Consider the following 13,302-nt stretch of genomic DNA (forward strand, 5'->3'; position numbering starts at 1 on the left):
TCATTTTTTAAATCTAAACCCTATACATATTGTATAGAATGTGATTCATTTATTTTATCTTGTACATGTAAGGTAACCTTTCTTTTTTACGAAAAATCGAGAAAATGCGTGCTACGTGTTTTGTAAATAATGTTTGCATAGCACTTGTTATCTACGTTGAGAAGTTAATTTCAGCGCCTAAATATATTGTGTGATGAATTTATAAATCCTTTCTTGCCTATATAACTTTGTACAGTACATTTCCTCTTGTTTTTTTTAACTGTACAGATGCTATGCGTCTTAGTTGCTACATTATGATATGGAAATAAAGCACTTGTTCTGGAACAGACATCTCCTTCAATAGAAGAGGATGGCAGGGCAAACCACACCTTTTCTTTTCAATAGAGCAACTACATGTGTGTTATACAGTTTAAAAAGCACAGTTTTTGCTCCAGGTTACATGGATGTTTTTGCCAAAATGTACAAACAATTACCAGCGTTATTCAATTTACAGAATCAATTCAACCTGCAATATGCCACCATTTTTTTTTATGTAGTCATAATCTTTGTTTATCATAAAATACATGCAATTTTAATGTAGAGTATAAATACCTTACACCCAAAACAAAAGACCCAGGGGAGAGTCATTGTCTAAATGCACTGTGCAAACTAGGATTCCCAGGTCAGATAGTCCTGGTCTAAATGCACTTATGAAACAAAGAAAATTGCTGACCTAGAATCCAGAAATGTACAAACTGAAGAACATTATTTATCAGTGCATCATTGTGGAGCAATTATATTCTTAATAAATGGGAAATGTTCCACCTTTTAGAATAAGCGTTTTAAAAAATAATGTGCCTGCACAGCCTTGCAAAAATAAGATCAATCAACATGTAAATTAACTCTCCGTAGTCAGGCTGCACGGAGTGGAGGCCTTTCAGCATCAACAGCCTCAGTGCCAACCATTGGTGGACAAAAACCTGTCAATCATATCAAAGGATCTTTCTGGTTGGTCATAAGGCAGAATGTGTCCTCCCCCACGAATGATCACCTGCGTGGCAAAATAAGCAACGTTTTTTAATTGGCAGATTCAGAAATGTAACTAGCACAAATAACCACCAAAATAATTAAAACTATAATTCTAGTCCCATGAGTTCTAATCACGGCCTCTTATGCTCACCTGGTAAAACTCCCCCACTTGTCTCACATAGCCGGCCACCTCCCGGTCCCCAGGCTGTAGCCTCCAGTGGAACCGAGGGGCCGTCCTGTACTCTGCGGCCCCCGTCCAGTTGACCGTCGGCAGAAAGCGTTGAGTCAGCGGGGCGGCGACTATCACATCCAGTTGACCGTTGTACATCAACACCTGGTAGGAAAACAGTTTGGAATGGAGGTCAAATACAGCAGTGGTCTCAACGAAATTAATAAGATAAGTAATCTGTCCATCTGTATTCTCATTTAAATCGTATTTCAATTGTTTGTGGCGATCCCTTGACCCACTTGGTCACTAACGAGAACCAACTCCCGACCTACAGTTTGAAAACAGTCTGTTCTTAATGACTCCCTAATGGGTGAATAATGAACAGGAGCCCCAACCCTGTAGTTGTCCATCAGCTCTCCCAGCCAGGGTTTGATGCTCTTCATGACGTCTTGCAGCAGGTGCTTCTCCACCTCAGAGCCATCATGGAAGCTCAGGTTCCCCACGTGGATGGAGAGCCGAACCTTTGGCAGCGTAACAAACTGGGAGAAGTATTCCTGGTCCTCGGGCTCCTGCAGCAGCGACACAATCATCAGAGAGGAGACACTTATTAAGAGTGCTGACCCCATGAAAATAAGAAGAACATAGATTGGCTTTGGAACACCTGTACCTGACACAACATGTAGTTGAAGTAGTTTGTACAGCCAGTTACATTCTGGAAATAGGAGGGGTAGGGCTCCAGGTCACCATTCAGCAAGCTGTCAAACACCTAATGTGGTCATAGAAATAATTTTGGATCAACAAAATGACATTTTTGACTACAAAAAATGAACCAATGATCCCAGACACAAGGTACTACCTTGAAGGCCTCCAGCCACTTCTGCTGCTGGATGAGCTGAGTGCCTCTGGAGGTCTGCTCCTCCACGTACTGCTTCTGGAGCTCATCCACCAGCCCTGTCTGGTAGAGGAACTCCGCATAGCCACCCAACATCTGGGAGGACACATAAAGAGAGAGACTGTCAAGAGAGGAGCAAAGCCCAATCCATCTAAGAAACGTATTTATTGAGTTATTTATAAAATACGCAATCATACTCGTACACAGTGTTGTGCCTGAACGCGTTCATTGAACGATAGTTCATGAACTCGTTCAGTTTCAGTGGCGTAACAACGTAACGACGGGCCCGTATGCAGGATGTCCCCCCCCCCCCCCGCCAGCCGCTCGCCCACGGCCTCCGCAACCGTGCTCACGCCGTTCACTGAGGTACGACACGCACACGCACGTGAGAGGACGACACCAACGAAGGCATGACGACACGCGGCCGGCACCGGAACACACATCGTAAGTGGAACATTTCGAAGACCGACGGGCGGGCCCCCGTATTGGCCCGGGCCCGTACGCGCCCGCATACCCTGCTTACCGATAGTTACGCCACTGAACTCGTTCATATTTTGGGCGAACATGAACTGAACGTACTGTACTACTGCCTGATGAACGGAACTCGTTTATTCTGGTGTCTGTGAACGGCACGCTCACTTGGTTTGACTTTGTTCAATAGGGGGATTATTTGTCAATCAACACGGCGGATGCGCACGCAGAATGATCGGCAAAAGAAAATTTGTTTGACCGGTTACCATGGTTATCTCCCTGTGGTTAATTTGCAGTTGCGGTGTTGTCAGCTTATGGTTACATGAAACTGTAATCAGAAAAAGCTGTTATATGCTATGGACCCTATAGTATCTGTGGTATAAAGGCTGGGACAAATTTCAAATTATAAATATGTACACTTTGTTGAAAGTATAGACCGTCGCGATTCCCATTGAAACGAATGGCGCGGTGATTATTCTTCAAAACGAGAGCTTGTAAATTGTGAAAAATGAATTAAACTGTAATCAGACAAAGCAGTTATATGCTATATACCCTAGAGCATCTGTGGTATAAAGGCTGGGACGAATTTCAAATTATAAATATGCACACTTTGTTGAAAGTATAGACCGTCGTGATTCCCATTGAAACGAATTGCGCGTGATTATTCTTCAAAACGAGAGCTTGTAAATTGTGAAAATGAATTAAACTGTAATCAGACAAAGCGGTTATATGCTATAGACCCTAGAGTATCTGTGGTATAAAGGCTGGGACGAATTTCAAACTATAAATATGTACACTTTGTTGAAAGTATAGACTGTCGCGATTCTCATTGAAACAAATGGCGCGGTGATTATTCTTCAAAACGAGAGCTTGTAAATTGTGAAAAATGAATTAAATTGTAATCAGACGAAGCGGTTATATGCTATAGACCCTAGAGCAGGGGTGCCCAACCTTTTTTGACCCAAGATCTACTTTTCAAGTAGCCAGCCTCCCGAGATCTACCAGCCTAGTGTCAACATTGCAAACCTACCTTCAAGCGGGGGGGGGGGGGGGGGGGGGGGGGGGGGCGTTGTATCGAGAACCTACGGACTTCAGTGGGGGTTTCATTCCGTCTGCGCACGGCACCTTCTCAACAATAATCAATAATCTTCCTCCCACTCAGGGTGAAAATGGTAGGTCTTAGCTCGTTTCCCCTCAGCCATGCCAACGTTTAGGAGTGCGTAACTACTGTTGACGGCTTTAAACTGCTGTTGACAGCGCATGCGCTACCGCGCGTATATGTCCCGCGCAAATTTTATTTTATTTAAAAAAAAAAAAAAAATCTTTTTTTTTTTCTTCTTCCCCCCTCGCGGTCGACTTCGGATCTGTCGGCGGTCTACTGGTAGACCGCGATCGACTGGTTGGGCACCCCTGCCCTAGAGTATCTGTGGTATAAATGCTGGGACGAATTTCGAATTGTAAATATGTACAATCCATAACGTTAGCTCTCTGGCTCGATTAGCGGACTAGAATACCTCCTTGAATCATTGCTTGTTGGCCGGAAACGGAAAGGGGGGCTGTTTACGTTTGGTTGTAGTCACTTTGCTTGGTTCTCCATCCCAACAGTAGGGCTAGAATCGAGCGAAAAGAATACAACCAAACGTGAACATCCCCCTCTTCCGTTTCCGGCCAACGAGCATGAGTCTTCCAACAGAAATCAATGGGATTTACAAAATGCGCTAAATTTGCAATAAAACACGATATAAACTGTATTTCGCTACGATACTTGATTCACGATATTTGATTGACTCTATTTCATCCTAGACAAACCAGAAAGGGGGCTCAATTTTCAAAATACCGGAAATAAAATAATAGCTCACAGCAATATATTGAAAAAAATAACTATGAACTAGTTAATTTTTGGAACTGTGAACTTAGTTCAGAATTATGAATTATGAACGTTGAACTGAACTAGTTCATTTAAAAATTTGTGAACTGAACTTTGAACTAGTTCACGTTCTACGTGAACTTTCCCAACACTGCTCGTACAACTGAGGCTGAGCTTTTCTAAATATGGTGAATGATAAGTATGATCAGCATACCAGCTCCGGATCACAGAGGCCGTCCCCGATGGCCATGCCCTTGAGGTTAATCTTAACCTTGGCAATGGGGTTGTGTTTATGGATGTAGTAACTAATGGCTGGAACATACTTCCCGGCATAAGACTGAGAGGGAAAAGACATTAAGATGGGTTAAAGCACAAGGGTTTGTTCAGTCTAAACACTTTGATTACCGTAGTTGTTCAAATGTGGATTGACGTTTTGTTCTTGTTAATCTCTGATATTATTATTGGCTTAATATTTTAATCTTACCTCTCCAGTAGCATAGAAGTCATTAGCCTGGTACTCGGGAAAGAGCTGAAAGAATTGAGTCAACGCACTGGACCGAAGAACAGAACAGAATCAACGGTTAGCCGTCCAAACATTGGGAACTAGTTAGTGCTAGTGTTACCCATCCAAACATAGGAACTAGTTAGTGCTACCTGTCCAAAGATAAGAACTAGTTGGTGCTAGTGTTACCCTTCCAAACATAAGAACTAGTTAGTGCTACCCGTCCAATCACAAGAAATAGTTAGTGCTAGTGTTACCTGTCCAAAAAGAAGAACTAGCCAGTGTTACCCGTCCAAACACATTAACTAGTTAGTGCTAATGTTACCTGTCCAAACTTAAGAAATAGTTTGTGTTATTGTTATCTTAGCCTGGAGAACATCCTGATTGTGTGACCCTCTTTTTTGATACACGGATCAGTCCTGGCCTCGACAGACAAACTACTTCAGCCAATCAGAGCCCAAACCCTTGGCTGTGCAAACTGTTGTTGTTTAATAGTTAGCTTATTTATATACTTACTGTACTTTTGGCTGTGTTGACTCTCCTAATGTCACTATTACCGCTCACTGCTTAGATTTGACCTCTTCAATGACGACGTATAGTCCCTCATTGGCCCCCATTACATCATTAACTATGACGTAGACCCTCATTGGCTCCCATTACATCATTAACTACGACCTAGTCCCTCATTTGCTCCCATTACATCATTAACTACGACGTAGACCCTCATTGGCACCCATTACATCGTTAGCTACAACAGTCCCTCATTGGCTCCCAGTACATCATTAACTACGACAGTCCTTCATTTGCTCCCACTACCATCGGGACTTCAGCAAATCAATGTGGGCAGCTAGAGGGCCAGACTGAACCGTGAGACAAAACAGAATGTGAGGTCACATGATCAGAATGGTCTCCAGGCTAGTGATACCTGTCCAATCATATTAAAGAGATAGCGGGTAGTGTCACCTGTCCACACATTTTAAAGAGATAGCGCTAGTGTTACCTTTCCACACATAAAGAGATAGCACTAGTGTTACCTGTCCACACATATTAAAGAGATAGCACTAGTGTTATCTGTCAAATCATATTAAAGGGGTACTATGCAACCTTGGCCTCTCCTTCGCTGTTTTCTTGGTTTGCACTCGCATTGAGCTCCCCCTACAGCTTCGGAGGAGATATTTCACAACACTGTCGTAACAACTCGTTGACAACCCTTCCCAATCCACTTGTAAGCTAGCCCTGTGCATTTGTTTTCAAAGAAGCAGGCGAATGCGTGGAGCCATGTCCGAGGTATATGTTCATAAAGAGAGAAAATAGACAGGGTTATACATTTTGAAAGGGTGTATGTGTTACAATAAACCCATCCTTTTTTATAGTTGACGGGGAGACATTATATCCTAGATTAGATTGTTTTATCTTTGGTTGTTGAACAGAAAGATCAGTGTAAGAGTGTTGCCCAACATAATACATAACGATAGCATGAACAATTTGCGCAGCAATCGTACATTTATGCATCTGCTCAAGTATGTCACTTGTGTACGGAATTACAGGGAAATGGATTCAGAGCTCGAGACGGTATAATGTCGCTAGTCCCCGTAGGAGAGTTGTCATAGGCAGATGCTGTTGTGTCTGGAAGATTAGGGACACATTTATGTTTATGTGTGCTTGCAAATAAACATTGTAAATAAATATTATTGCATATGGTTTTAAAATGTTTCAATTTATTTAAATAACAGATGTTTGCACCACCTTTCTTTCATTTGTTAAATAATACACATTTTGGTTAGAAAAATATTTACTATTACTATTAGGCCATTTAGCAGACGCTTTTATCCAAAGCGACTTACATCGGTTAATACACACATTGACACACCAACAGCAGAGTCAACCATGCAAGGCGACAGCCAGCTCGTCAGGAGCAGTTAGGGTTAAGTGTCTTGCTCAGGGACACATCAACACTCTGCTAGGAGGAGCTGGGGATCGAACTAGCAACCATTCAGTTACAAGACAACTGCTCTACCCAGGGCCGTTGCACCAATCCCCGATCCCCAGCTCCTCCTAGCTGAGTGTTGATCCCTGAGCAAGACACTTAACCCTAACTGCTCCTGACGAGCTGGCTGCCGCCTTGCATGGTTGACTCATCCCTCGGTGTGCAATGTGTGTATTAACCAATGTAAGTCGCTTTGGATAAAAGCGTCTGCTAAATGCCCTAATTGTAATTGTTACCTGTACAGATCTCTGCCAACATCATCTTGGTTCTGAGCAAACCCTTTGTCGTCATCAGTAAAACTGAAACCTGTTCCAACCTGATCCAAAAGCAATTCATTATCAATAATATACCAAAAGAGAAGGTTGAATACATACCATACAAAATAGTAAATAAAACGCTATGCATGGAATAGACCTACTTGATAAAAGGCTTCTATAAAGCCATTAGAAGCCACACTTACTGGATTATCAATGTAAACAACAGAGTATCTGGAGGTCCATGGATAATCACGGAAACTCGCTGAGAACAAAGAATAGATTACACTTCTGGAACAGGAAATAATTCATGAAGTGTGAACAGTAACTAAACCCTATCCTTACCTGTCATATTCTTGTTCACCAGGTAGGGTCCATGTTCTACGAAGAGCCCAAACATGGATGTGCCGCCTGGGCCGCCCTGCAGCCACAGCAGCACAGGGGCCGTCTCGGGCCGCTCCTGGGGTACATATCAGAATTAGGAACCATCACCACCTGGTGGTCACTCTGTATTGTGGGAAAGCCCAATGAACCAAAAGACATTTCAACATTGAACTCTATAAACAACAGAGGAGGGGCCTCTTGAGACCATTCAGATACTCTCGCTCTCGTTTTACAATGAATATCAATCTCCACAGGAAACCAGAATTTGAACTTGTGAAATCTGGATGGTCTCACAAGGCCAACAAAGCACGGGCACAATAGCCAATAAAGGAACATTTGGAAAATGCATTCTTTATCTTCAATTTCACAAAAGATTGAATCCATCAAAAAACGAAAAAATGGATATTATCCTACAACAAGAATTATCAAATTACAAATAAATAAATTAGGATAGACAAATTAATGAAGCCTATATGAATGAAGGCTTACACTTTTTTAAAGTGACACTCAAGAAAGTGAGTTTGGGATAAAATTATCAAGCCATCTGCAAAGAAAGCACAGCAATAAACCTGACGGTCACATTTACAAATGTGTTGACCAACTACAATAGTTCTGAAACTAAACCTACTACTAATCACTCATGAAGAAATGGTACATTTAAAAGAATAAATATCAATGATCTTGAAGTCCGCCAAATTCATCCTTGATAAAGCAATGCTCATAACATACAATCTATAGTGACTGAGTGATGAAAGAAGAAAACAGTTACTATTCATAGTAGATGTTTTCTTACTAACTTTAACCATACATTGCAACAAACATCACTTTAACATCAGAGGATGAAAAATACAGCATATGCCATTAATCAATGTGTGGAAGGGTAAGCCCAACATGTGACCCAACACTCCCTACCGAATTAAAACAGTAAGGTGGATTGCATTATTGGGTGTCAAGCAGCGATGCTGCGAGACAACCTATTGTTTTCGTACGTTTTCTTCTTCTTATTATGCTGCCATGGGAGTCTATGGCAGCCCATAGAACGCCTTGGTCAAAAGTTGTGAAATTTTGCACACTGATTCAGGACAGTTATATGATCCCATTAACAAATTTGGGGTCGCTAGCTCATGAGCTCTAGCGCCACCAACAGGTCAAAGTTGGACATGCATTCATGTTTATAACTTTTGACCCATTCATCCAATCACCACAAACAAGGTATAATTTTTCTAATTCAAAACCGTGTGGCCGTGACAGCCAATCAAACTTGACGGCGAAGTAAGCCGGTTCTCAGCAACTCTTTAAAGGGACACTATGTAATATTTTAAGTCATTTATTACCTCAGATCAACGTATTCATTCATAAATAAGTCCTCATTGGTGTAAAATTATCTCTGCCAAAAATCTCACTTATCCTCCTGAGCGAAGAATAATTAATATGTAGTTACATAGGACGGGTAAGCTTCATGGACGCTTCCATGTTCTTCCTGTCTATGAACTGCCGAGAGGGACAAAAAGCACTACGTGGTACAGGAAATGCAAATGCATTTTCACTCTGAGCCAGCGTGAATGATGACTGAAATAATTCACTATCTTGCTCGAGGAATAATTACTCATACATCATTAGCTTACACTAATGATTCAATGCAGTTTGAAATTTGTTTGAAATAACGAACCTCATCATCACTTGAATGACTCGATGAGGTAGTATTGGATGTCATGACACAGCTTCTTGGCACATACTGCCCACCGTAGTTTTTGAACAAGCGAGCACTATTAGTTTGAATGCAATATATAATTGTACCACTAGATAGGAGTAATTTTTACACAGTGTCCCTTTAACATATCATAGCCAAACTGGCTACATAGCCTCAAGACATCATTCTGGGGACACCCAAACAATTTGACGACCTTTGACCTCAGGGAGACGTCAAACAACGATGACTTTATTTGCCATTCCGCCTACTTACAATATAAACTGCAATTCTTACTGGATTAGATGCTTCATGAACCACCTCAAGAACGGATGCTTGTTAACATTGTGTCTCTGTTAGGGATATTGCTCCTAATACCCCTATGTATTCGTGTCATTTGTTCTGTCAGGCAGATGATAATGCGCCCTAACCACTAGGTAGGGTCATTTTTCCATTTTGTAAACATTGGCTGCGTTTCCATCTAAAAAGGTGATGGAAATCTTTAGAAAGTTCGCAAAAAAGTAATTCGAATTAGGTGCGTTTGCATCAAGTGGTTGGAGCGGAATAGGGTGATGACGTTACACGTTGATGTCGGCAGGGTTGCTATGGCCGGTCGTTATGCGGAAATCGGAAAGACTGTCAGTCCTGTGTGTTCAAAGTTCGCTACGTCACAGCTGATTCGCAAAATGTGTTTCCATCTCCCATTTTGCGAATTTACTGTTTCGCATTTCTCAAAAACCACCTCAAGCGAGCGGATAAACTTTTTTGCGAATTAGAGGATTTTCATGCAAATGTTGGTGATTCCATCAACGTTTACTGATTCGATACTTCAAAGTTCGCATTAAAGGCCCACTATGCAACTTCGGGAATTTCTTCGCTGTTTTCTTGGTTTTGGCACGCACATTTCTCTACACAGCGCCCCCTACAGCTTCGTAGTAGATATTTTACAACACTGTCGTAACAACTCGTTGACGACCCTTCCCCATGCACTTCTACGCGAGCCATGTGCATTTGTTTTCAAAGAAGCTGGCGAATGCGTGGAGCCATGTCCGAAGTAAATGTTCATAAAGTGTAGGCAAGGTTATACATTTTTAAAATGGTGTATTTGTATTGCAATAAACATAAAGCCATCCTTTTTATAGTTGACGGGGAGAATTTATATCCTAGATTATAATTGTTTTATTTTAGGTTGAACAGAACAATCAGTGTGAGAGTGTTGGCCAACATAATAATCTAAATAAACAAGAACCTGGATTCGGGGATTCAGTCTGTATCTGGGGGACGAGACAGACGAACAGCAAAACACCAATGGAAACAAAGGTGTTTATATGGCTGCAACCAAGCAAGCTAGAAACATACAGGGCTCACAAAACGGTCGAGAAAACAATTTTTACAGGGCTCACAACAAAATGGTTGAGCAAACACATTTGTACAGAGACTATCAACATCAAGAATACCACGAGGACAAAGTTCACCCAAGGGTACTTTCAATTTCAAAAGCAACACGGCCAAGTCGGAGTCTGATTTGAAGTCTTCTTTTTCTTTCAGTTCACGCTATTCCTGAAAAGCTTGCCCAACGTTTACTCGTGTCTGGCCTCTCTGTCGGTCAGTCTCCCCTTTCTCTTCTTCTGTTCCTCCGACATTGGGTTTCTCTGTCTCTTTTTAGTCGGCTGATCTATGATGAATGTAACAATCCCTTAGTTACTTGTGTTTATATCGAGCCGGTTCCGTGTTTGGGGGTCTGTGCCGCAAAGCAATTCGTTACTTCGCGAGACCCGAGACTCCCGCGAGAGTCGGCGGCGGGTCGCCGGCAGAAACATATTCATTTTCTCCGCCAAGATGCGCAAGGGGGAGTTGAAACAACGAACAATCGAACAAAAATGTATAATGGAACCATCGCAATGACTCCTAGCCTGTTATATTAAGGTAAATCAAGCCAAATTGCCTCGCAACTGGCAGTTTATATCTAGCCGGTGCCATGTTTGGGTGTGTGTCTGTGCCGTAAAGCATTTTCGAAACTTCAATCTGACTACATTTTCGAGGATACTTCCGCCGCGTCACATCCGGAAGCGCTCGGTCCGAACACATGAAGTTGCATATGCGCTTTTTCACTGTAGAGGCCACATGGGAAAATGACACACCCACCAATCGACCCAGAAATGGATGCAGAACCATCAGCATAACTCTCAACCTGCATACTTAATGTAATTTTGTTACAAATGCATAGTGGGCCTTTAAATTAGGGGGATGGAAACGCACCTATTGACGCGTACTCGAATAATGCTCTAGTCTAGTTCATTCCACCAGCTGTCGTTATTACCGATAACCGAGAGGGTCGTCATGTAGCCACCTAGCCTAGCCGATTACGTCTGACAGCAGAATTGGTTTATAGAGTCCTGCTTGACACCCACATTGCTGCTCGCAGCTATATTTATTGCATTGTTATTCTTTACCTGCAGGTTTTTGAAGAAATGTGCACGATCCATGCATTCCCTTATCTCAGCTCGCATATTAATTAGATTTTCAAATTACAATTGTTTAAATTCAGCGAAAGGCCTTTTCTGTTTTTGTTCAACATTTGATTTTAGACAAAGTTTGCATTCACCCTCAGTTTTTAGCGAGAGAACTTTATGAGCCAGTACACAGTATACTTGGAGCTTAAGATATGTTCAATGAACCTTGGCAGGGAAGAACCAGAAGTAGAGATTGCTGTTGTACTTCTTGTTGACAGTGAGGTACCCAGCATAACTCTTCACGTTGGCACCGGGTAAGGGTCCTACCAGACTCAGTTTCCTGGCTGGAGAAATTAAAGATCAGCTGATGCACATTCAAACATACTAGTGGCTTGCATTTCACAATGGCTGACTTAAACTTTCGGGGCGATGTCTACTTCACAGAAGAGACGCGATCACTTTGCATGGTTATTTTTTACTTTTACATCGCCTTCACTTGACTGTCAATGTGTAAATGACGTACCTTCATCGATAGCACCCTTTTCCAAATAAGGGGTGAGAAACAGAGGTTCACCAGGGTCTGCTCCTTCATGGCTCTTGCTGACACGGAGGTTTTTTCGGCAGAAGAAGCCGGAGCAGCCCCGAGAATGACATGACTTCAGGACGGCCCACAGCAAAAGAACAACGAGCGTTTCTCTAAGCATTCTGCCAAAAAAAAAAGGGTTCTGGATATCGAATACAAATACTTGAATACATGGAACAATGTAGAAGCTACATTTGATTAAAAAACACTTGGACCAAACGCACTCTTCATGCAGCAGTCGTGAGGCTGATTGTATCGAATACAATTAAAGCTCTTCCCTTCACATTAATGTGCGTGTTCAGTCGCAACTGTGGATCCAGTCACATGACCAGGTGTGTGGATTCAGTCACATGACCAGGACTGTGGCTTTAGTCACATGACCAGGACTGTCGATTAAGTCACATGACCAACTTTTATGTTCACTTATGTTCCCTAGTACATAAGTGAAGTAAAAGTAAAAAATAACAAACAAATGATGTGTTAAATTATTATGAATTATGCTTTACGTTTAAAGTAGTCATACTGCAACGCATGTCTCGTTGTTTATGTTTGCATAGCTACGAAAAAGCGATGATAAAAAGTAAAGGCCTAAATACTCCGGCGCCGAAGCGGCGCGTCAAAATGTCTGCCCCCATTATTCCGGATGTACTAGCCCACACCGGCGTCGACCATGGACATAATAAAGGATGGACCACGGACTGGAAATGGCCGCCCATTCATTCCCATGTCCCAATTCATAGGACGCATCCTTCGAAGGCTGCATTCGAAGGATGCGTCGACGCCGATTGCGTCACAGATTCCCTCCCAAGATTCATTGCCACTCAATCAATGGAGATGGCGGAGAATGGCGATTTAAGTTCTGCATTTAAATGTAAGTATTTGGTTTCTAGTCACTCGAGTATTTAACGATATAAATGTTAAAAAAAACAATGGCCCTTAAAACTTTTTTCTTTAAAGTAATAGGCAATATAAGTAAGGTAACGTTACAGTTAGTGACGCTGTAACGTTAACTAATAACACCCGTTAGCCCTATAGTTTCAAATTT

General features: G+C 42.0%; 1 protein-coding gene across 2 annotated transcripts; it reads right to left on the bottom strand.

Annotated features, from left to right (window-relative positions):
* cpvl (carboxypeptidase vitellogenic like) lies at positions 1 to 12,601 on the bottom strand. 2 transcript variants are annotated; one of them, XM_030370341.1, is made up of 13 exons: positions 12,482 to 12,601; positions 12,198 to 12,379; positions 11,900 to 12,018; positions 7,496 to 7,610; positions 7,357 to 7,415; positions 7,133 to 7,212; positions 4,892 to 4,958; positions 4,622 to 4,744; positions 2,034 to 2,165; positions 1,845 to 1,943; positions 1,573 to 1,746; positions 1,160 to 1,342; positions 1 to 1,030 (listed from the first exon to the last, which is right to left on the bottom strand). In XM_030370341.1, the coding sequence occupies exons 2-13, from the start codon at positions 12,376 to 12,378 to the stop codon at positions 932 to 934; spliced, it is 1,431 nt and encodes a 476-aa protein (XP_030226201.1). In that variant the 5' UTR covers position 12,379; positions 12,482 to 12,601; the 3' UTR covers positions 1 to 931. The 2 variants fall into 2 exon arrangements, with proteins under 2 accessions (XP_030226201.1, XP_030226200.1); XM_030370340.1 differs by having other exon boundaries at positions 12,198 to 12,588.
* Positions 12,602 to 13,302: the final 701 nt, after the last annotated feature.

The sequence above is a fragment of the Gadus morhua genome, chromosome 11 (assembly GCF_902167405.1).
Source record: "Gadus morhua chromosome 11, gadMor3.0, whole genome shotgun sequence".
Taxonomy (NCBI): Eukaryota; Metazoa; Chordata; class Actinopteri; order Gadiformes; family Gadidae; genus Gadus; species Gadus morhua.